This window comes from Papaver somniferum, chromosome 7, assembly GCF_003573695.1.
Source record: "Papaver somniferum cultivar HN1 chromosome 7, ASM357369v1, whole genome shotgun sequence".
In the NCBI taxonomy this organism is placed as follows: Eukaryota; Viridiplantae; Streptophyta; class Magnoliopsida; order Ranunculales; family Papaveraceae; genus Papaver; species Papaver somniferum.
Window position 1 is genome coordinate 232617288 of NC_039364.1, and position 25455 is coordinate 232642742.

Sequence of the window (25455 nt, forward strand, 5' to 3'; positions counted from 1 at the left end):
TTTTTTTTTATTTTTGTTTGAATTCCCCGGAGCGTAATCTTTATTAACGCCTGATTTCAGGCGTAATCTTTACAAACGCCCCACGTCAGGCGTTATCTTTACCAACGCCGGATTCCAGGCGTAAACTTTACCAACACTCGATGTCCGTGCGAACTTTATATCAACGCGCGACCAATTTACTCTTCTCCCTCTACGCCACACGACGGACTAAACCCAAATTTGATTTTTTTTTTAGTCTTTGGTTTTGATCGCACCACTGCAGTTCCTCTAAGGCATTTACAACATATTTCACGACCCAAACCTTCTACCATACATGTTTTCATGACCCTTTTATATGATAAATCCAAGTTAATCATTACTAATAAGTTAAATTGAATAAATTCAATAAAATAACTTGCCAATTTAACGTGCGAAACACGGCTCTTATTTTGGTAAAGAACAAAAAGATTTCCCATGTACACTCTCGCATCTTTTGTAATTATACCAAACCTATTTTGTAATTATTTGTTATCTCTTCCATGTTCATTTATGATAATTTGGACAAAGATTCCATGAATTCGTTCCCAAAAAATTATCATTGCTTACCCAGAAACAACACCCGTCAACAACTATGCAGATATAACATTTTTGCGAGATTAATAAACTACCCCTGGAAGTAAAATTCCTTACTATAGTTAATCAAAATGAGAGACAATTTGAGTATTAGAGGAAGAAGAAAAAAATCAATGAATACTTAATTAATTGGGGTTAATTTATATTTGAGAAGAATGACCTAATTTGTTGTACAGCAAAATGGCTAAATTTCTCAAAAACATACACGTTGGGATACAACAACTCATAAGATAGAGCCGTTATTATCAAATGGAAGGCCAAAATCAAATGTGGAGGAGTGTGAGAAAAAAAAAAAGGTCAAACAAGTACTAAAATTAGTTTCCGACAGAAATCTAAGTGTAACAAGTCTCCACGCATAGCAAAAACCTGGCTTCGGCGAGCTAACTAGCACTACAACTGTGTACTTTTCATCGAGCATGACTTAGCTATAACTCCTACAATAAGTCTAGCAATGTTGCTACCATAATAATTGATTATCGCTAGATTTTAGTCAAGAATGGCTAGTGAAGATCACCATAGTTCTTGCTCTAAATTCACTGCCAAAATCCTCAAAGCTTCGTATTTGGATTTGACAAGCTTCAATATAAGAGATCAGCAACTTAATTCGTACAACCATGAGGTAATGATATTGATAATAAAAGCCACATAAAAAAAAACAAGAAAGGTAGTACAAAAACTTGCGAAAAAGTTTTCGGTGTCTTTTTTTGTTGACACAATTTTGAGTGTGTTTTTAGTTTATAAGAATAAAATAATAAGATTTCAAAACAAAATAATCAAATTAGATATAAAACTTTCTTCGAGTTCAAATCCATCTTCTCGCATGGATTAGATTTCATAAAAATCAAATTAAAACCCTGGAGAACTCCTTTGCAGGAAAAAATAATACGGGCAAAAAAAATCCAATAGAGAAGTTTTCGTGGAAGAGTTATCGGGCAGGTTTTTGAAGATTATCTACTGAAAATTTGTATTTAATCACCAAATCAATCATTGACTACCCTTTTTTTATAATTATTCCTCTATATTTGTTCCAAACTACAAAAACACAATAATTTTGTGATTTAGAGATTTCTTAATACTAATTGAATAGTCTAACTTTGGTAAGAAAAAGAATTATGATCCATTGCCCCTTATGTTCTCCAGAAACCTCTTGCACCTCCCAGGATTGAAAGTTCAGTTATTCTCTCCACCTCTTCTTCTTTCATCATGGGTTTATATTTTTCACTGTAGATGTTAACTTATTAATTAATAATATAATTTCTAAGAAGATTGAAAATGAAATTTACTTACTCGTTGTGGGCTTTGTGCTTGTGCTTCTTCACCTTAGAATAGAATGTCTGATTCGCGTAGCAAAGAACCAGTGGACCCTCCTATGAAAAACAAAAACGTGTTAAAAGAAATGGGTTCAACCTCTATCGATTATTTTGGGGTTGTATGAGAGATTTGGAACTGATATTACATTATACCATTTTCTTGTTATCCCATCGAGCCAACAAGAACTCCACTTCTGATTTTTGTCTAAGAGGTGTAAAGTATCTACAAACATATTCAGAAGACTGCTCAACAGTTTCCAAGTCCCCACTTGTTTTTTTCAACAACATCTGATTAATATATGCAAAATAAATAATAAAAAGGAGGTTAGATTTTCCATGGGGAGTAAGGTTTTTTTTTCGACTAATTTTTATGAATAAATGCTAGACATTGTTATCGGTTTGAAGTAAGTATTGACTATCTATCAGTTCCCAGAATAGTGCTTAAAATAAGAACTATAGGTGGAAAATGATATTTTTTTTAATTGGAAAAAAGTAAAAGATTTTAATGCGTTTTCCTGGAGGCAAATAGTGGAAAATGATTTAAAATGGCCAACTACCTGAGTATTCAGCATTCTGCCAATATGTTTTGCAACTAAACTGCTTCCATCCAAGGTAATGGATCTAGTGGTGCCAAGCATTCGAATTTTAAGTATTTATTATCAACAATATTATGCTTGCGAAAAGTGTTATTCAAAATATATATCCATAGAAACAATCAGTTTTTAACTTTTTAGACTACGTCCATATAAAAACTTTTATTTTCCTTCAACGAACTTAAATGGAGGCCATCTCGTTATATGCTATGACATATCAACTGTTGTTTAATGCATCTTGATTTATATACCTATATTTTAGCATCCATACCTATTCAATTCTTCACAAGTAAAATATAGATACTTGTAATCTCATTTACGATAGTTTTTTCATATATATACAATAAATAAATGTTTGATGATTACTTGTTAAAGTTATTTTATTTATTGTAGTGATAGTTAAGTCTGGACCTTAAAAGAAATAGACGGACTGGAAACATCTCTTCTTTTCTCATTGTTAGTCACGAAATATATAATCTATTTTACAATTCTCGTATTGAAAAACTGGCATTGATTTGGCGTGAAATTGTAATAAAACTTGTTAAATCATTTGTTGTATTTGCTCTGTTACATTAGGTGACTCGGCCGAGTTTGTTCCTATTTACTGCCTCTGGTGTCATTCATGGAATTTACTACTGAAAAGTTGTTTTGTACTTGGTCATAAGTTGATACAATGAATCAATCACCATTACTCACAATATATATGTTTTAGAATTATTGCATTAATAAAATTGGGTAGACATGTGTTTATATAGTTTATAAAAAAATTCATTAGTATATGGTTAGTGTACATATCTGTAAAATCTAATACATAGCTACAACAATACATATGTGTTCCTAATCAAGATAGCTATAATTTATTTTTATTCCTTTTTCTTTTTTGGCGAAGGTCATGACTATAATGGTCATGTTAAACATTTTTCAATTTTATGGTAAGATATCAAAACCTTAAAGCAGTCATATTTTTGTGCATAGTACCGATTAGATAAATCTTAAAATCCAATGTAAAAATTAAGACTGTCCTATGGGTGAATCCACTATTTTGGTAACCCATTTAAAACTAAGACTGATGTAGACTTTTTCTTATAGGTAACCCATGCATTTATTATTCATAACTCAAGATATATGGTTGTTGCAATTTATCAAACAAATGCTTTAGTATTATTTCATATATATGTGGAAATCTTCTTTTCCAATTTTTATACATTGTTAGAGCATAGCTCGGTTGAACCCACCAAGCGTTGGTATGTCAAGTTTGGTTGTCATATTTTAGTGAATCAAAACTCATGTTAAGAGTCGCTTGATTATGTACTAGAGTCAACTTCGTATAGGTTAGCTTGAAAGTATTAGGATTTGAGACTTTACAAGTATTGCGAAGACTTGAAGATGTGAAGAAGCAAGGATCTACAACGACAACAATCATCCTTCCACTTGAGGTTAGTGATATTTGACTTGAACTGTTTCATTTCCTAACGTATCTTTCAAGTCGTGCATATTGAAAACAAAACCGCGAAGCATATTTAAACTCTAGATAGACATAGTATTAAGGAATACAATACGAGGTTTATTGTTTAACCATTAAACTTTGTAGATAAGACATCGCCATAATCATTTGAATGCTATTGTGATTATGCATGGGTATGAGGTGAGGATTTCATCCTAGGGAACAATGTTTTACATGTGTTCTAAGGAAGCAAGTTCATAAACTTGTTTGTGAGTCGAAAAGGAAATCTCCAGGCATTATTGGTTTTGTTATCATTGCATATCTTATGAACAACCAATATGTGTGATTGATATAACCGTTCACGACTTGTTGTGTTCTTGGTAGAACTATTCACAAAGGCCTGACTTATGTATTTGTATGACTTTTATTAGTGAAACCGATCTTAAGTAATCACCTGAGATGGTATGATCGGATTTGTGATTTTTTGTTTGACCAAATATGGGAAAGGGAAACTGATCCTAGTAAGAGGTGCAATACATCACAAAGTGGAACCGATCCTTGTATGAGGCGCAGCAAGGTTTATAGCAGAAAGGGGAACCGATCCTATGGACATGTGCAACACGTTTTTAGGAAAAGGGGAACCGATCCTATGGACATGTGCAACACATATAAGTTAGATACCATATATGTGTGGGGAACCGATCCTAGTACCTAGTCAACTGAATTTTCGAAAGCTAGTGTGACTATGCACATTACTCACATGGAAGGTAGAACCGAAACTTGTTTTGGTAGAACCGTTAAACCATGATTGTGATTGAATGTTATTTGATCAATCGCATAGTTCTTGAAAGTCATATTTCTAAACTTGTTTGGAAGTGTGGCAAATCGGTTTCAGGGTTGTAAGTGTGAAAGAGAACTTACAAAGTTAAGATGTCGACATACTTTGAATACGTGCTATGAATGTTTATTTCTTTAATTGTTCAAAGTTATTCCTTAATAGCTAACGGAAGAGAATCCCAGGATCGAAACATAAATAAGTTAAGAATATTTTAATTAAGGTATTTAACTTCATTTTGTAGGGAAATAAGAATTAGTAATGTGCATTTACTAATTAGAGATATTCCGAGAGATTTCGATCATTATTTTTGGACAGAGCATTTCCAGGAATTACGGAAACCGAATTTGTGCTTTAATGAATATCTTGAGAATATTTTCGGTTTTGAAAATTCCTTGGTGTCCAAACTTCCTTGTCTATAAATACTTGAAGTTTGCATTTCTAGCAAACTAATCCTTCTTGACAACAAACTTCCTCGGTTGTGTTGTTACTGGTGAAGCCGCCTATTCGGAGAGGAGAGTAACCTAATTAGGCGAAATCTCTTACGACCGCTCAGTTTAAAGTCTTCTTTGGGATTGAGAAGCTTTATTAGTACCGTTGGTGGGAAACTAGATAATTGCGGTTTATCTTGTGTTTTCGATTGATTTAATTGACTAACGGTGGTTGAACTTTGATTGCACATAGTTTGTTTATGCTTGAGAATCTTCTCTTCTGATATAAGATTCACTCAAACTAGTTCGAAGTTTCGACAGGGATCTTTAGACTGTTGTTAGTTCTAAAGGCGATCTTGTGATAATCCATTGTTAACAGACTCTTTTCTGTGCGTGATTGATCACAAGAGATTCAAGTGATTGTGTGCGGGTGTTTATTGAAGATCTAAGAATATTTGAAGACGAAGAAGATATTGAAGATTTCTGATTTGTGAGTTCATAATCTTTGGTGTGCACAATACTTGTTTCGGTAAAAGAGGATCCAATTAATAATCGGTTTATCTTTGTGATAGATTGGATTGATTAATTGAGTAGATCAACATCAACACAATTCTTTGGATTAATAGTGTTGTTGGCTTAATCTTAAACAATTACTTCGGTAATTGAATATAAGTTAGATCTAAGAACCTGACGAAGGAGTTTATGTTAAGATAAATGATAGGCACATTTATGTGTCTTATATAATCTTAATTGTATATATTATTAGTGCTCGATTTTATATTTATTATGGCTTTTTATGTCCCTGTAGGTATTTTTGGAGAAATAAGCTTTTGCGGCGAAATTGGCTAAAAAGTGGTTTTTGCGCTCGTGGGAGAAAATTACTATACGGACTCTCACTTTGGATAAGGGATAACCTAATTAATAAGGGGCACCCCATTTCAGGGCATGTACTAATGGGACACCGGAACTGGATAGGGGGAGGTCATCTTCAAAATTCAAAACAGAAATTGGCGGGAAGAATAGGCAGCAGCGACAACAGTTTTTGAGCAGAGATTTGAGCGACTTAGGAGGAGATTCAATGAGCATATTTGGTACCTACGGACTCTAGGAGACATAAAAGGCCTAATGCAATCATCTAGACCCATCCAATTGGGCTGGGTAGGTCGGAAAATCCACACAAAGTCAAGACAGCAACACGGTCCCTGTTTAGGGTTTTGAATTGGTTTGAAAGATTTGGGAGAGATTCTTGCGTGGAATATACTTCAAAACAGTTGAGTCCAAGTACTAGAAGATATTTGAGTCGAGAGAATAGCTAAAAACAGCCGGGAACACAACAAGAAGAGGATTATTCTTCAAACAACCCGTAAAGAATAATGGAGATTTCCAAGGGGTTTGATCGAGTTTCAAGGTGATTCAAAGCCTATAAATAGTTGGGTTTAAGTCATTGAAGTTTTTTGGAAACCGGTAGGAGAGAATTGGGACGCAGAGGAGCGAAGAAGAAGGATTAACAGCAATTCCCACCTGCTGCTGCTGCTGCCATTAGAGGACCTTGAAGAACACGAAGAACGGACTGCTCAGAGCAGTCTTATTTTCTGCAGCGTCAACAGCAGCATCGGGGTGTCGTTTATTTACTGCAGCTCACTGGTATCGTTTCTTTCTGGACGTATTTTGTGGGTCACAGAACCACTGTTTTATATTTTTCACTCTTTTAATCATATTTTGAGCATCAAGTATGTATTTTGAGAACATGATTATTATGAGTAGCTAAAACCCAATCCCAGGGGTGATGGAGGAAGCCATTCTTCCAAAAGTTATGTGGTAAAATTCATTTATATTTATTTATGCAATCCTTTTATGATTAATTGCACCGAATGAAAATTGAATAAATGATTTTTATTAATTAATTGTGTTTTCTCTTGATGAAATATGCTTGGTTTATTGCTTTTGATATTTCATGCTTGCGATTAACAATGGATGTTTTGAAAATCTGATTTAGGCAATGATTAGAATCACAATTGTTTTTGATTTGAATTATAACGTCTAGAATTGCATGATAATATATTATTGAATCACATGAATTTTGGTGAATGGTGAAATCCTAACCCCTGGTCTTTCCATAATATTTACATCACCTTTGAATTTAATTTGTTTTATCTTTAATTTTTTACTAAGTCTAAAAATTATTTTCTTTTCAAGTCCGAGCAACGAACACCGTATTTACCGCATTGAAATTACAACAACAATAAACGAAAGAGCCTTTGTCCGACTCATATCACTTGGTTGAATAGAGTTGATACCAAACAGATTTGCTGTTCCTTTACTGTTTGGAATACGAACCAAAGGAATTGTTCCAAGTACGTGACTAAGGTCGGAGGCATGGGAATACATACGGAACTAGGTGAATTATAGGTTTAGTTGCTTGGTCTCAACTATACGAAGTTAGGTGTAATTTTGTGTAGCGGCTTAATCCTGAGAGTATTCAATTCTAGACAAGGTCCCGGGGTTTTTCTGCATTTGCGAGATATTTTCGCATTATAATTATTTTATTATAATTAAAATAAATTACACAAACGTTGATTCATATTTACTTGATAAGTGAATCCTATTGTGTTTGATTAAGTCCGAACCTTTTTATCAAGTAGCATACTTCGTTGTTGTATTGTCTCGATCTCGTATATCCATGGATGATCACACGAAGTGTAAACCGATTAGTTGTATTTGCTCGACTCAGTCTATAGACAACCACTTTCGGAGAAAGGAATTATAGGTAGGAAAAGTTTTAGCTTGAGGTATATTTGGGTACCCTCGCCTTTTCAGACATAGCCTAAAACAATCAAAGAATAAAAGTCATAATCTTGAAATAAAATGAATTTGTGAATATTTGTAAAAAAATATTTTAGGCAAACAAATTAAATTAGGACATCCATTCACTTTAGTGTATTATATATTAACTCGTTGTCCATTGCTTGTTTCACTATTTTTTCGATCTCGCTTAGGATTATTTATTATTATTATAAGCTATAAGGGTTACACTTACTTATTGCAGAGATTTAAATTTTTCATATAAAGTAGTTTCGACGGTATTGGATTTAGAGATTTAAAATTTTCATATAAACTTGTTTCAGTGGTATTAGAGTTATTTTACATTCAATAGATTTGTGGAAGTATCGATGATAGATATAACCTTTCATTGGTTATTGTTATTAAATCTTAGAGGTAACTTGAAATCATTTTAAAAAGTTTCCTTCTAGAGTTGTCCCTTATCATTAGAAAATGTCGTACTTCTTAAATTAGCCTTTCATTGGTTGTTGTTATCAAATCTTAGTACACGAAATATGTATTATTTGATAATAATGTTTATATTTCGTTATGTAGATGTATGAAATACTTTTCCACGGTATAAATTTACAAATATTTATGGAATAGTTTGAGAAATTTGTCAATTCAAAATTATACTGTTTGTTATCAATAAGGATAAAATTTAAAAAAAAAAACATAAAATATCATTATTTCCTCATTGCCTTAATTAAGATTTACGGAAACTAGAAACATGTCAACTTCGATGATATATAAGTAGTATTTTCTAAATGTAAATGATAACGCACGGGTTACGTGAAAGGATCTTTGATTTAAGATTATAATTGACTCAAGTACACCATTAAATTTTTTAATCAAGTAATCAGTTTTAATAAGTCTATAGTCTATTTCGTCAAAATTTAATTAGATTCTACTGTTTGTTTTGATCTTGCTGGCATTTTGCAAGTCAAACAAATGGATCTTAAAGAAAACTATCTTGGTATGCCCTTGTTTATCAATAAGGAATAGAAAAGTTCTTGATTATATGAAAAATAGACTAAGATAAATAGAAGGCCACCAACCTTTCAGAAGCTAGGAAAACTATATGGTTAACAACTTGCTTAATGCTTTGCCTGTCCACCATATGATTTATTTTAAATCACCTGACACCACTATTAAGAATGTGGAATATGTGCAGTCGATATTTTTGAGGAATAAAGATGTCAATAAAGGTTTTCACATCACTGTGTGTAAAAGTCTGTGAAAACACTGGGGTACCAAAATATACCACCAACTTTTTCGTAGGCAATCTGTATGGACAAACTCAACATAAATCCGAGAGTTAAAACTCAATCAAGGAAAGTGTCTTGAGTTATATCTCAATCTCTCTTGTGATTAGAACATTTACAGAATTGAATTTGTGAACCTAATCTCAAAGAGAGTTCTTGGACGATACCCAAAAACCTATATCCAAGGACCAATCAAGTCTTATCCAACAAATAAGGTCATACCTATCTACTGTGATTGATCAACGCACAACATGTGATATTTCAATTATAAAGATAATCAATATAATACAGAAAAATAAATAATACAAACACCGGAAATTTTGTTAACGAGGAAACCGCAAATGCAGAAAAACCCCTGGACCTTGTCCATATTGAAAATAAAACTGTATTAATTCGCTACAGAAACCAGTCTACTACCAATGAACTTCGGTCTGGAATGTAGTTGAGCCGAACTCAGTCTACCACTGATTCAGGTACATTCGTACTCCTTACACCTCTTGAATCCCAGCAGGACTCCGCGCAATTGATTCTCTTAGAAGATCTCACACCAACTAAGAGTTGTTTCAACTCAATTGAAGACTTTAAACAAAATCTACCTCCCACAGATTAAGCATATATAATTGATTTCCTAATTTACGATCGAAGCGGACGATCAGATCAAACGTAAGATCCAGGTGATAGAAATCGATAGGAACTTGACAAAAGTATGGGTACTCTCAAAATCCGGACTTATGTAACCCGAAGTGCAACCTAGATTATTATTCACCTCACAAGTATAAAACTTGTGGAATCACAAAAATTGAGACAAAGAGAACTTTGTGATTTTTATCTATCTTGATCAAGTGATAAATCAACAATCGAACAAGATCAGGATACTCAAGTTATCAAAATAAAAGATAACTAGTCCTGGCTTCACGAATCCCAATGAGGTCTTTGATAGTCGCTAAACCCTAAATAGGTTTCTGGAGAGGACAACTCTAGATACAACTAGGACACACCAAAAAGTATTGTCGAGATTCAAAGATCCCAGTTTCCAAGAGTTCCCCTTATATAGACTTCAAAGCCTATGTTCCTTTAGGATTAAGCTAAGATAACTTTGGATCCAAGCAAACAATATTCAGCGTTAGATGAAAGCTTTGAATCTTATTCACATAAACAAGATATAAACTCTAGTTAGGTAAAACGTAACCGAATTGTGTATAAAGACTATGTCCAACATGGTTAGCCGAAACTAGCCGGTTTGAACTTAAAATCTTAACACTCATTTCCATGAACACAATGACATTGATCTTGAGTCACAATCATGTGATCAAATGAATCTAGTGTTAATTAGAGAATTGATCAGCTGCAAATTATCTCAGGAAATAATCCCAATTGAATCATAATCGACATATTTGGTAAATGCACAAAGTAAAAATACTTGAGTAGTTCGTGAATCGGATGAGTCAAGGTACGCGAACCGGTTTGCAAACTTAGAAGCAAAACAAAGTTCCAGAGTTGACAGAACTTTTTCAGTTCACGTACCAGTTTGCAAACTTAAGACCTTTACCGGTTCCGGAGTTCACATAACCTTCTCAGTTTGCGTATCAGTTTGGGTAATAAACTGGTTCTAGAACATAGAACTGTAGTGGTTCGCCTACATGTTTGAATACTTTAACTCGGTTCCCTTACCACAGTTCCACATTGGTTTGTACATACCTACCTGGATCATGAAACAAGCATATTTTCCTATGATGTGCATACGAATATGCGTACCACACAAATATGAAAGTCGATATATATCTACTCCACTACGTGTATGTAATACGGCTTCAGACATATAACTATTTTCCCAGTTTGTAAGACTAATAAAACTGTCTTGTATTTCAAATATAATAATTCTATATTTCTCTAAATTAATTCGAGACATTCCTGAATAACATCAATGACACATATCATTGTTTCGGGCAATTTTCGAATGATAAACTTGTTAGAGCACTGTTTGGTCGAACTCGCAAGCATTTCTATCTCAAGCTTGTTTGTCAAGTTTAGGTGATCAAAACTATAGTCTTGATTTCTAGTCTACTTGTATCTATGTCTCGGATTAGGATAGAATGTATAGTTGATCTTTAGACTTCACGACGTTCATCGATTGAAGACGAAGATCTACTGAGGAGAGCTTGGAAGAACTTCATCAACAAAGGGTATGTGAAGACTAATACTTATTTATCACTCAAAAGTATATTCTATTATGTATCCTAATGAGACTAAATCGTATATCTATATAGACTTTTACATTATATACATTTGATATTTCGAGCTGATTTAAATCACTTATATCTTTCTCGAAATATGTGTTGGAAAGCTTTTTGCTTTATCTACGTTCATCATTATTCTTGACGAGTTTTCGTTGGAAACAATTTATTTATTGGGAACTAAATAATAAGTCAAAAGATGATCATGTGAAAATTGTCTTGAAACATCTTACATGATTTGTGTGAGACAGTCATTTGATGTCGACTCGGAATGTTTTGTATTGATCATTCGATGGCTTGAAAATTACTTATAAGATAATAGTTTGTGTGAGACAGCTATTGTCGTCTTCTAAGGATGTTTCACTGATTGAAATGGGAGTTTAGAACAATTAACCATTATCTGGATATAGCACATTATGCACACCAGTATGCAAAATGTTGTGGTATGATTCAGGTCCGGGAACCAAGTTTGCATACCAGTATGTGAACGGTTTTAACTGTCAAAGTCCGGGAACCAAGTTTTCATACCAGTATGCGAACGGTTTTACCTGAGTTGAGGTCTGGAACGACCATATGCTTACCCGTTTACGAACTATCGGCCAAGACCAAAAGTCTGGAACTTAAGTTTGCGTACCCGTTTGCAAACTTAGGTGGTTAAGTTTTAAAATCGGTTAAGTATGATTTTATACTCATGAAAAAATACATTTATATATTAAGGAATGCAATCTTTGCAAATCGTGGCTAAATGTTCATGAATTGATTCTCTTGAATCAAATCTGTATACTTCTATGAGCATATAAATAATTGAACAACTCTATGAGTAACACAATTAGATTCATTTGATTATCATTTGATCTAGAAGTGTTAGATAAATGTGGTTGATACAAAAGTGTTCATATGGCTAACTTCGGTTAACTATTGTTGAGCCAACTTAATATACGTTTAGGTATGGTTACACATATCTAAGTGAAGGTATATTTCATTTGTGTGTAACAAGCTAAGACCATCTAACGGTGGAGAGATATAACTTTGGTTTTAAGTAAACTTAGCTTGAATCTTAAATCAGTTTTTCATCTAATGGTGAATATTGATTGCTTTGTTTATAAGTTATCAAACCCTGATTTGAAGACTATATAAGGGAAAACTCTAGCAACTGGAAAACCTAATCCCCATACCTTCTGGGTGATACTAGTTGCGTACTAGAGTCGATTCTCCTTTAACCTAGGTTTTTCCTAAAACTATTATAGGTTAACGACTTGAATACTTCATTGGGATTCTGAAGCCAAACCCAACTATTTTCTCTGTAGTTGTGTGTTCTGATCTTACTTGTTCTATTGTATTGAGTACTATCTTCTCTAAGATTGGCTCGAGATTTATCTACGATATGTAAGATATAAAAAGTAATCACAAAGCTCTTCGTCTCATTCTTTGTGATTCCACAATAACTTGTTCTACTACCATATAGTTAAGTTATTGTGAGGTGATTGATATTTCTAGGTTATTCTTTAGGAATATAATACCAGATTGTCAATTGGTTCATGTTCACCTTGATTTATCAAAATACGAAACAAAAACTTCGTAGGTATTTCTGTGGGAGACAGATTTATATATCAGAATAGACTTTTCCGTGGGAGACAGATTTGTTTATAAAGTCTTCGACTTTGGGTCGTAGAAACTCTTAGTTGTGGGTGAGATCAGCTAAGGGAATCAAGTGCGTAGAGTCCTGCTGGGATTCAGAGGCGTAAAGAACGCGACTGTACCTTAATCGGCGTGAGACTTGGTTAGGGCTCAACTACATTCCAGTCTGAAGTTAACTTTTAGTAGGCTAGTGTATGTAGCGACTTAATACAGTGTGGTGTTCAAATCTGGACTAGGTCCCGGGGTTTTCTGCATTTGTGCTTAGTACAGTGTGATGTTCAGTGTTATTTCTTTTCCGCATTATATTTGTTTATATAATTGAAATATCACAGGTTGTGCACAACTCAATCAATTGGTAAATTAGACCTTTGGTTGTTGATTGAAATTAATTGACACTTGAACATTGGTTTTTGATACCGTTCAAGTTATTTCTCATATCAATCAGGCTCACAGATCTCTATATGTTCGATCGCATATTATATTGAGAAATTGAGATATAACTCTTGGATATATTTTCCTTGATAGAGTATGACTGTCTAGTTGATTCTCTTGGAATTATATTGGAGTTAGTCCATACAGAATGACGAACGAAATATTGGGTGTGGTTGATAGACCCCCGCTTTTTCAAAACTTGAATCAAGAAATGGCCCAAAACAATAAAATATTCTCCACCGAATTTGATCAAGTATGAACAAATTTTCATTAAGCTTAGACAATCGTCTCAAGGATAGAAAGGTGAAAATAACTTGAGAAATAGGTGGTTCATTCTTCATTTACCTTTTATTGATGAAGTTCTCCAAAAGCTTCGGTTGATCTTCGCCTTCAAACGGTAGAACGCAAATGATGACTGGTTCGTTTCTCAACTACCTCTATCTTAGACCGAGACTTGACTAATTGTAGACTATAAATCAAGATATAGTTTTGACAACTAAATTTGACAACAAGCTTGATATATCAATACTTGTGAGTTCGACCGAGCAATGCTCTAACACTCTGTGTAAGGATAAAGAAGATGTCGGTCTAGGATATTTAGGGACTTGCATTGTTTTAACATAGCATCCCTGACTTAGTAAACTAGAAAAGTGTGCACTAGATCTTAAGACATATGGGTTAAAGTTCTTTCAGCTAGATACTTCTCAAATAGTGACCCTTTTTAAAACCAAGACAACTGTGGCTCCTCTTGGTCAAAGAAGAGCGTAGTTCTAAGTTAAGATTTATAAAAAACAACAGTTACTGGTGTCTAGATGATGGAAACTTTTGACTGTCAGTAGATAACCGAACATTTCAAGTAACAATTGAAATGTAAAATGAACCCAAGAAATGTACATAAATATGATTATAGCTTTATCACGAGGTATAGATTAAAATAAACCACAAAATCATAATGAAACCAATAATTTAAATGAAACTTACGGTATAAACAAATTAAGTATCTAACATGACAAGAAAATGAGACGTTAACAAGAATAATAATTGAGAGAGACAATGAAATGGATAATTAAATGCTTTAACATGAGAATACCCAGTTAAGAACCGGATTAAAAAGGAGAGGGTACCAAGTACACCACCAACCTTTTCGTTTAGTAGGAGTATGAACCTGTGTAGTACTTTTAACAATCAAAAGATGAGGAAAAGTAAAAAGCATACACACACAAGAATTTTGTTAACAAGGAAATCTGCACTTATGGAAAATCTTCGGGACCTCGTCCATTAAACAGCAAACTATATTAAGCCGCTACCGCCACTAACTTACTATCAGACTTCAGACTCGAATATAGTTGAGACCGATTTAACCCCAAGAAATTCAGCTGCAATCGTGCTCATTACATCTGTTGAAGCTCGTAATACCCTACATAATTGACTTCCTTAGATGACGTCCTTTATATAAGAGTTGCTTCAACCCGTATGAAGACTTTTGATACCAATATGCCTCTTACACATAAGCATATTTGATTTCCCTTTTATATCTTTCAAATCAAGGCTTGGATATCTGTTTGCAATAAACAAATCTAGCAAGCCTCATGAATTCAGAATACCTACACTCAGTTAGCTGAGAAGCCTCTAATATTAACTACCTCTCAAGAACAATCTTAAACCGATCAACAAAGAAGAGTTTTAAATATCTATCTTAAGGAATCACAAAGTTTAAGACGAAGAGAACTTTGTGACTTCTATCTATCTCATTGTTGATTGGAGATTGACAAAAAACTCGGCAATCAATAAGAAGGAGATCGGGATACACGAACTATCAAGGTAAAGATAGGCGGACATGGCTTCACGAATACCTAAATGAAGTCTTTAACCAAATTATGTTTCTCAGAATAAACCTAGGTTAATGGAGGACGACTTTAACATACAATTAGAACATAGGAGTGTCAAAGATAGGAATTCCAAGTTGTTTCCTCTCTATTTAGGCTAACCCCTACGGTCTTCTAATCTAGCAGCTAGATTGGTGATCCACGTCAGCTAGGGCAACCTCCTAAGTCCTATGGGATGGCTAATCTAGCAACTAGATTAGAAGACCACGTCAGCGGGACCACCATCTAGCGTTGAACGGTTCAACGCTTTAAATCTCAGCCGTTAGATCAGAAAATTTTCTCCCGACGCTGAATGGTTCATCGTTTTGGTTACTTTTTGAGCGCTGAACGGTTCAGCTTTTGAAACTAGCTGCTAGTTGAACTGCGAGCAAATGCTAGGAGAGAGAAGTAGCAGGTACATGTGTTAACTTTTTTCCCACACTTTTTTTTTGATTTGCAACACTTTTTGGCTAATCTAGCAGCTCAATCTAGCCCATAGGGATTAGTCTTATCAGGGTCGGTCGTCCATGGTAGCCTAAGACCCAACCCATGGATAACCCATAATATGAGGCCCTTAATTAAAAAAAGTTTAAATCTAGGCCCCGAATTATTAAAAGACATTCATACCCTTACATATATTGTCAAGCCCCTAATTAAATGAATTTTAAAACTAAGCCCCTAATTAAATAAAATTTAAAACTAAGCCCAAAATTATTAAAAATACGTTACAATAATTTCTTAGCATGTGTAACTAGAAGTTACACACGCATCTGTCTAGTGTAATTGAGAGTTACATATGCATCTATCTAGTGTAATTGAGAGTTACACATGTGATTTGTGTATTCAACGTCAACTCCAATTCCAGCGAGACCATTACCACATTTAAGCAATTAGCTTTTATGAAGTTTAAATCTTTGCCTTTCCTTCTTGTCTTCTTCACTCCAAAATGCTTGCATATCTGCAACGAAATAAACATCCATGGATTAGGTTGGATGAACAAAAAGAAAAATAAATAAATATCATACAACAATTGTAAGGCAAAATTATAGAACAAAGATCACAGAAAAGACACGTGATAACCTATCTTAGCATGTGTAACTAGGAGTTACACATGCACCTGTCTAGTGTAAAGAGGAGTTACACATGCATATATCACGTGTAACTGAGAGTTACAGATGCACCTGACATGTGTAACTCTCCTATAAAGCACACATTTTCAACTATAAAAGAGATAAGAATCATCATTTCTCACCTCGTTATTCAAGAGTCTCACTGACACCAGCAATCACCTTAAATCCTTGAGAAAGTGCATATGCAACTTTCTTTCTAAAGAACTACATAGCCATATTTCAAAAGCATCCAATCAATGTTACAGAACTATATAAAAATTAAGAAAACCCAAAGGAAAGGATGTTGTGCCACAAGAGTTGTACATAACAATAACAATTAAGCTTCTGTGCAAAAAAATAAATAAAATTAATTACCTCATTTGATTCATTTAGCAAAGCACTTCTTTCAAAGAGGTTGAGAATAACCCAGGGGATGTTTAAACTGGAAAGCATCTCAATACTGCATAAACAAGGGATGCGAGTTTTGTTTATGCATACATGCCTGAGCAGTATTTTAGTATCAGACCAGAAGATAGAAAACATGAATGCATGATGTGAGAAGATTAACTACTGTAAATAGGAGTTACACATGCATTTGAATAGTGTAACCAGGAGTTACAGATGCATTTGAATACTGTAACTGAGAGTTACAAATGCACCTGACTTGTGTAACTGAGAGTTACACATCCATATAATGCAAAGAAATGTCCAATGTCTTACACCTAAACTCATAAGAAATGTCTAATGTCAACTGCAACAAAAGTTGTTCAGCAAATCAAGTTCAATAAAGATAAATAGTGAAGGTGCAAAACCATACATGTGAGGGATGTATTTGAGGCATCCCCAAGTCCCCTTGCCTCACATTGAGAATCCAATTACATAGAATTTTGATCCTAGACCCAACTGGTCAGCAAGCTCTTCCACGTCTAAAGCAGTACTCTTATATGTAGGTTTCGATTCAAATCAGTTTCTCCATACCTAGATCTATAAAATTAGCATGTGTAACTGGCGGTTACACATTTAATTAGCATGTGTAACTAGTAGTTACAGTTCTAATTAGCATGTGTAACTAGCAGCTACACATTCATATAACTTGCGTACTTGTAAAGTCTGAAGGCATCATACTTAAAAAGCTAATAGTCCATACCAATGCTTAATGTTGTTGATAAATACAATGAACCAATACAGTATACACACATGAACTAGTGCCAAAAGAAAAATGGATACGAATATTGCTCAATATTTACCTTTCAGCAGACACACATGAACCGCTGCTGGCCACCACCACTACCTTCTCATCCTCCTCCAAAACCTGTACCTCCACTACACAACTTTGTTTGTAGACCAAGACTGAAGATAAGCAAACTAAAAAAAAAACTCAACTGTGAACTTCAGTAAAATGTTAATGTTGCTTATATCCAAGCGAACCAAACGCAGAAACAGACAAGTAGTGAAAAATGAAATCAAGTCGTGATATCTTCTGAACCTTGTTCTCATGCTTCACAACTGCCTCAAACATAGACACCTGAAAATTACAAATTCCAAATGATTCATTAATGAATACCACTTCATAATTAGTTCAAGATTTCTATGAATATAAAAAAACGACCACCTACTCCAAAAGCGCCGCCACTACTAAAATCTGCTGACACACATACAAACACATTGTAATCTGCTAGTACACATACAAAATTCATGTGTCATCAGAAGTTACACATGCATATGGCATGTGTAATCAGAAGTTACATATCCTAGTACCAAGGAAAATAACATGCATAACTATGGACAAATCAAAATAAAAGTACAAACATCCCCAAATCAAGTTGGTGCTACTAAAATCTGCTGACACACATACAAACGCATGTGTAATCTTCTACTACACATACAAAATTCATGTGTAATCAGAAGTTACACATGCATATGGCATGTGTAATCAGAAGTTATATATCCTGTTACCAAGGAAAATGACAGGTATAACTATGGACAAATCAAAATCAAAGTACAAACATCCTCAAATCAAGCCAGTACTTCATATTTCCATAATCTAAACACTCGTAAACAAGCATCCTTGTAGCAAGCATTAGGAACTTCCAACATAACACAAATTAAATCATGTTTTCATGTTACTTACATGTAATAGTTTGATGCTTTCAAAATTACTAATAAACAAACAAAAAAAATTGCAGATCAGAACACTCTTAATAATTGATGACAGGAAACTATCAACATTTCATATAACATACTTGAAATCTAAATAATCTGATAGTTTAAATATGAAAAATAAACAAATCGAGCAACAACAATAACAACAACGATCAAAACTTACCTAGATTAGAGATCAGTTGATTCAGGAAAAATCGTATTGGTCTTTTCCTTCGATCTGAGTGGAATCATCCAAAATAAAATTTTCAAAACATGATTACAACAAACGAAAAAAAATCACTATAGATTGAAGTTTATCTGATTTCAATGATCTCATATGGGTGGAAATATAAAAACACGATGATTATTAATCTGAAATTAGATTTAAGATTAGATCAAAATTTCAACAACAAATCCTAATAAAGAGATTTCGTAAAAAAAACAAAAAAACTCTGAAACCTTAGTTCCAATTGAAGAGAATGATAAAAGTATTATAGATCTAAACTATGACTCCAAATCGGATCAAAAATTCGAAGTGAAATCAAATGAATTAGGGTTTTGAAATCGTAAATCAGTCATTCATAAGTTTATTTTTGTTAAAAACATGACGAGATTTCAATTGAATCGAGTATAGAGATGAGAAACTTATCTGTTTTGTTAGATTTGTTGATGAAATTGTTGCCATTCAACATTAATCTTCTGATATTTAAAACCTAGAAATAATTTTTGCCGGACCGAGAGAGAAAGAGAATGGAGAAGAGAGAGAAAGAAAATTGATAAATGAAAATATCTACCGAGATTCCTCTTGTATATATAGTAAAGGGTAATGTTATCATTATTAAAATTCGTAATAATTAATTATGGGTCAGATCTAAAAAATTTTTGATTTTCTGGGCATACCAGTATCATTTTCCTAAAATATGGAGTTGATGGTGGAAGGGGTTGTACGATTTTTCACATCTTCATATTAGGATCGATCCGTGTCACGCAAAGTGAACCAATCAATATCCACTAACATCTCTGCTTATCTGAGCCCTCCATTACTATTAATTTAATCAACGGTTTATACATCGATCCGTATGAAACCTAATAAACCAATCAAATCCCACCAGATCTCTATATAAATGCGCAAACTCTCTCCGTATCATTTCACACCATCTTTTCCTCTTTTATCTGCCTAGAAAAATCTTTCGCTCCCCCTAATTAAAAGTTTTCAGTTTCCCGTTCAAGTTTCCGATCCAATGGCACCCAAAGCAGAGAAGAAGCCAGCAGAAAAGAAACCCGCAGAAGAGAAGAAAGCAGAGAAAGCACCAGCAGAGAAGAAACCCAGAGCCGAGAAGAAATTACCAACCAAAGATGCTTCAACAGCAGACAAGAAGAAGAAAAAATCAAAGAAATCGGTTGAGACTTACAAGATCTACATCTTCAAAGTACTGAAACAAGTTCATCCTGATATTGGTATCTCAAGTAAAGCTATGGGTATCATGAACAGTTTCATTAATGATATCTTTGAGAAACTCGCTGCAGAATCGTCCAGATTAGCAAGGTACAACAAGAAGCCAACCATTACTTCTCGAGAGATTCAAACCGCTGTTCGTCTTGTTCTTCCTGGTGAATTGGCCAAGCATGCTGTTTCTGAGGGTACTAAAGCTGTTACCAAATTTACTAGTTCTTAATCGATGTTTCTGTTTTTTTAGGTTTTAGAAATTGAGGGTTTCTTTTGTTTCTATGGTTTCAATCTGGGGGTTGAATTAGGGTTTCATATGTTAATATATCAAATATTATGAGAAGTGTTCAATTTCTAATCCAAATATCTTGTCACTGAAATCAATTGTCTAATCTAATTTCTGAAAATGAATCAAATGAAACCGGTTTATGAAATGTGGTTTATCTGAATTACATTTTGGAACGTGAATGATGATTTTGCTAATGATTTTATGGTTTTTTTTCTCAATTTGTTTCATTTTAATTGATACAATTAAAGTAAAACATAGAGTATTGTAGATTCCGTTGATTGGATTTTCTGCACTGGACTAGTGAATTGCTAGTGGCTTTAAGGTTTTTTGGTATTACTAGATCAATACATGTATAGCATATGAATGCAGAGTGAGGATGTTATTAGCATGGGGAGACATAGTTACTTCAGCTTAGACATTATCAGTGTAAAATGTTATTAGCAGTTTGGGTTAGTCTTATGCCACCTTCCAATTTTGAATAGTCTTCAGCTATGACTACCAGCAAGGGGAACAGTCATAAATTTTAGAAAGGATTTGTACTGGATCATTTTTGCAACTCTGTATATGCAGCTGCTAATCGATTTCACTCCTATTACTTGGCTCTTGCCTATTCTCTGGATGCTGCCACCAACGAAATGATCCGAGAGCATTGAACTTTGGACGATATAATTTTAACTGGATGGAAAATATTCGCAACCTCTGCAAGTGGTCAGTTACTTGTTGGTAGTGTGGGATTGCTAGTTTTCTGGCTTGCGAGAAAGTAATATGGAGACTTGATGGATGACGATGATACAAGGTGTTCATTGGTTAAGGTATTTTCTGATTCTCCTAGACTTTTTAATTTATCCGAGTTTTCTAATAATCATGAAATTCATCTGCTTGAGCTGGTTAGTTGCAGTTGTTGATGTGTTGAATTAGTTTAATATTTTAACTCTGGCAGACATTTGGTAGTTGTGGTTTGGCACGATGAAGTTGCATGACACAGTCTTACACTCTCAAAGTCTTGAACCAATACTGTCACTAGCAAAGCTTAGCATATCATATATTAAGTTGTTGAAAGTCTGGATGTCGAGAAAGAAAATTAGTTTAGAGTCTGGACATGATTCTGGACAGGTGGACACAAATGCGGTATGAGATTAGTTGAAAATTGTATCCTTGAAACTCCAAAGATTGATAGTTTGTAGCATTAAACATACTTGGGCGTTGTTAAAAACCATAAAAGTAGTCTTGAGGCTTAGTGATCTTATTCTCTGTATAGCTTTATTGAGCAATATGATGAAACCTTGAGGCTTAGGGATCTTTCTTATTCTCTGTTCTTAGCAATGCAAATTGGATGACATTACCTAATTACCTAAATCCACCCCTTTACAAGCATCAAAGATGAGTCATGAGCTACAACCCCTGCTGTAAGATGAATGAGAGAAATTTAAAATACCTTATGGGTCTTGCTATTAGCCAAATTTGCAACCAAGTAGGGCACCCATTTTTATTCCAAATCTTAACAACAAAGTGAAGTAGAAGAATCAAACTACCTTGTATCTGTTATCTTCAAGCAAAGTGAATTCACATTCAAGTGTTATTTGAGGGTAGGCAGTAAAGAGGCCAATGTTTAGAATTTGCGTGTTGGTAATGATTAAATCTACTTTCACTGTTAGGAGACTAAACAAGAGCAGAACACAGTGTGTCAGGTTTTGCTTCTTGGTAACCCGAGCAGTCCTTAACACTTTTTTACTTCTTCCTTTGATTTCTTCCATTTATGTGTCATAGCTTAAGTTCCAACAGTGCTTAATTTGAGTATGAGCTATAGTCTTTCACATTATTTTGGTTGCGTTACTGTTTACACAGACCCAATGATTTGTTGACTACCCATTGTAACCATATTATAAGGCATCTCATATGAATAAAAGTTGACGATGTTGTCATGTATTAGGTTGGTGGGTAATTGTTTTGTTGGAGATGATACATAGTTTCTTTGTGAATAAATGTAACCGTGTTCTTCTTACAGTGTTTGGTTTCAGTGTATTTGGCCTTCTTGCTATTAGGTTCTGGGTCGTTCTGATAATAAGGTTTAACTTTATTTTGATCTATTTTTCTCAGCCTTCCCTGGCAGGGGTTAAGAGCTGGAACTGAGAAACGGCAACTCCATAGAGGTAATGCCTCAGTAGCGTTTTTTTCTTCCTTGTAATTAAGCACCTTCACAGTAATTAGTGTCCAGATTGATCATGCTAAATAAGTTGTCCACAAGAAAAATATGGTGTATCCGTGTTGGGACCAGTCTCTCTTGTTCTTTTTGTAACGGGACCAGTCTCTGTTGTTCTTTTTGTAATCATTGTTCATTGATACATGGTGAATCAAACTAAATATCTCGTATTACCTATTGGTGCTCGGCGAATCATCTGTCATAGTTCATATCATGCTCCCACCATTGACGATCATTGATCAGGTTCAAATATAAGCCAGATTACTCACATCTGAAAAGGCTATTCTGTGATCCTGAGATGGTAAAGCCAATTGTAAACAAGTTTTTGACCAACTTAAACATTGGTCCGTTATAATTACAAATGTGTTCACTACTAAAAAAGAACTATCACATTTTCATCTTACAATCCTGTGGCGAGTTTCTAGCCTTGGAAGTCGTATTGTCATTGTTACATGTGCTGTGCAGGTATCAGTCAAATTACCTATTTAACTGGACTGTACTGAAAAGTGTTGGAGAAAATGAGTTTTAATAAAAAATATTTTGGTCTTGGTATGGTTTAATCTAGTGACCTATGGGTCCAAGGATACTTGCTCATTTTATGAGTGAATGAATCTCTCTTTAGTCCCACATTGGGTATAAAAGAGAAGGAGCTCCACTATATAACCATATTCTTATGGATATGTTGTAAAATAATGTGGGTGGAGCGTGTGAACAAAAATACATATTTTTACCCATTCGATATGCGCGTAAGCAATGCACCAAGTCTCTTTTCTACACAAATTTAATTTTTGGCGAGTTTCTTTAGGATATTAATTTCAAAAATATTTTCTAAAGAGTTTTATTTATGGGTAAATTCTTTTTACTTGTTTTTGAAGAAAACCAAAACCTAACTTGATTTGCAAGTATTTCATCCTATAAATACAAATCGAAATTTTGTTTACAAATACACCGAAAATTCTTTTTTTATTCTAAGGTTTTCTCCATATGTTTTTACTTCCATCCCCATTGCTGAGTTCGAAGAGAGGGTAACTTGCGTTGTGCTAACTCAAGTTATATAGGGCAGTCTTATCCTGGACACATCTTCGCTGTGAGGGGTTTAGCATTACTCAACTCGAGTATACCCGCGAACTAATGTGTTAAGGACAACTTGTTGAACCTGTGATTCTGCCGTCTTCAAGTTATTTCGGTAGAATTGTTTCGCATTAGTTCTTTACATATTATTTTTGATACATTTAACGTGTTGTTCATTGTTGCAAGATTCCAACAATCTTAACACATTAGATCCTTGTAACAATGGGAAAGAACGACGTTGAGAAACCACAGAAGTTTAACGGAAAGGATTTCAAGAGATGGCAATCAAAGATGCTGTTTTATCTGAGCCATCATGAACTGGATTATGTACTTGTTCCAACTGAAGAATTGATGAATGCTGAAGTTTTGAACGAGGAGGAGCTCGCATATAAAAAGAGGTCGAATTTTCTGGCTAAAAATCATATCATGAATGGCTTGGAAGATGCGATGTATGATTTTTACAACGCTAAAGATAATTTCAGTTCTTATGATTTTTGGACTGCGTTAGAAGCGAAGTACCAACCTGAGACTGCAGGGAGCAAGAAATTTCTGGTGGCGAAATTTATGGACTTCAAGATGACGAATGATAAGCCTGTTGTTGATCAATTCCTCGAATTCAACAAATCATTAATGAGATTCTTGCTGAAGGTATGGTCATTGATGAGACGTTTCAAGTATCTGCGGTGATTGAGAAGTTACCATCTTCTTGGTCGGAGTACAAGAAAAAGATGAGACATGAAACTGGCGAGATCAACATGGTTGAATTGGGAAAGAAGATTCAAGTGGAAGAGATGATGTGCACCAAAGACAAGAACGTGTCATCTGCAAGGGACATGGCGAACAAAGCTCATATGTCTGAACACAAGTCATCCAAAGCTGGAAAAGGTGACAATAAAAAAACGCAACTCGAAGCATGGACCTAACAAGAAAGGTATGTTTCGTAAACCAAAATCGAGCACTATTAAAATTAAGGGTCCTTGTTGGGTGTGTGGAAACACTGGTCATATGGCAGTTCACTGTAGACAACGTAAGGACAAGAAGAATAATGCTAACCTGGTTGAGAAGAAAAAAGACGAGTTTTCTGCTGTAGTGTCTGAAGTTAATTTGGTGACCAGTGTGATGGACTGGTGGGTAGACTCTGGAGCTACCAAGCATGTTTATGGGAACAGAGACCTGTTCACCTCCTACCAGAAGGTAGGGGAAGGCGAAAAACTCTATATGGGTAACTCATCTGCATCAGAGGTTGCAAGAAAAGGAAAGGTCGGTCTGAAGCTCACATCTGGAAAGACTCTCACATTGAATAAAGTTCTTCATGTTCCAGACATCTGCAAAAATCTTGTTTCTTGTTCTGTTTTAGATGATAAGGGTTTTAAAGTTACAATTGAGTCTGGAAACTTATAGTAACTAAGGGCAATGATTATGTGGGTAAGGGTTATAAGACTGGGGGTCTTAACAAACTTAATGTAACCCGTATGAAGTGAAATTGAATGATTCTTCTGCTTACATGTGTGTGTCATCGAATGTTTGGCATGGTAGACTTGGTCATGTAAATTACAAATCAATGCATAAACTGGCTAGCGTAGGCTTCTTACCCAAATTCACTTTAGATAAAAGTCATAAGTGTGAGATTTGCGTAGAATATAAGCATGCTAAGAAATCATTCGGGAAGAATGTCCAGAGAAACACTATACCCTTAGAATTGATTCACTCGGACGTAG

The 25455-nt window shown here is 34.5% G+C and overlaps 2 protein-coding genes across 2 annotated transcripts; one reads left to right on the top strand and one right to left on the bottom strand.

The window, feature by feature from the left end:
• Window positions 1–16735: 16735 nt before the first annotated feature.
• LOC113296108 (triosephosphate isomerase-like) lies at window positions 16736–18285 on the bottom strand. Its single transcript, XM_026544446.1, has 5 exons — window positions 18205–18285; window positions 18017–18113; window positions 17836–17911; window positions 16964–17048; window positions 16736–16813 (listed from the first exon to the last, which is right to left on the bottom strand). The coding sequence occupies exons 1-5, from the start codon at window positions 18283–18285 to the stop codon at window positions 16736–16738; spliced, it is 417 nt and encodes a 138-aa protein (XP_026400231.1).
• Window positions 18286–19887: 1602 nt separating this feature from the next.
• Window positions 19888–20606, top strand: LOC113299834 (histone H2B.7-like). Its single transcript, XM_026548931.1, has one exon. It carries the CDS (start codon window positions 19972–19974, stop codon window positions 20404–20406), a length of 435 nt encoding a protein of 144 aa, XP_026404716.1. The 5' UTR covers window positions 19888–19971; the 3' UTR covers window positions 20407–20606.
• The last annotated feature ends 4849 nt before the right edge of the window (window positions 20607–25455 follow it).

Bases quoted from the DNA above. Each gene is read 5' to 3' on its own strand.
- LOC113299834 (XM_026548931.1), top strand. From the start codon at position 19,972: ATGGCACCCAAAGCAGAGAAGAAGCCAGCAGAAAAGAAACCCGCAGAA.
- LOC113296108 (XM_026544446.1), bottom strand. From the start codon at position 18,285: ATGAATTTTGTATGTGTACTAGCAGATTACAATGTGTTTGTATGTGTG. The intron at 18,114-18,204 runs GTAGGTGGTCGT...TGTAATTTTCAG, and splicing joins GTAGTGGCGGCGCTTTTGGA to GTGTCTATGTTTGAGGCAGT. The intron at 17,049-17,835 runs GTAAATATTGAG...TTGTTTATGCAG, and splicing joins TCATGTGTGTCTGCTGAAAG to TATTGAGATGCTTTCCAGTT.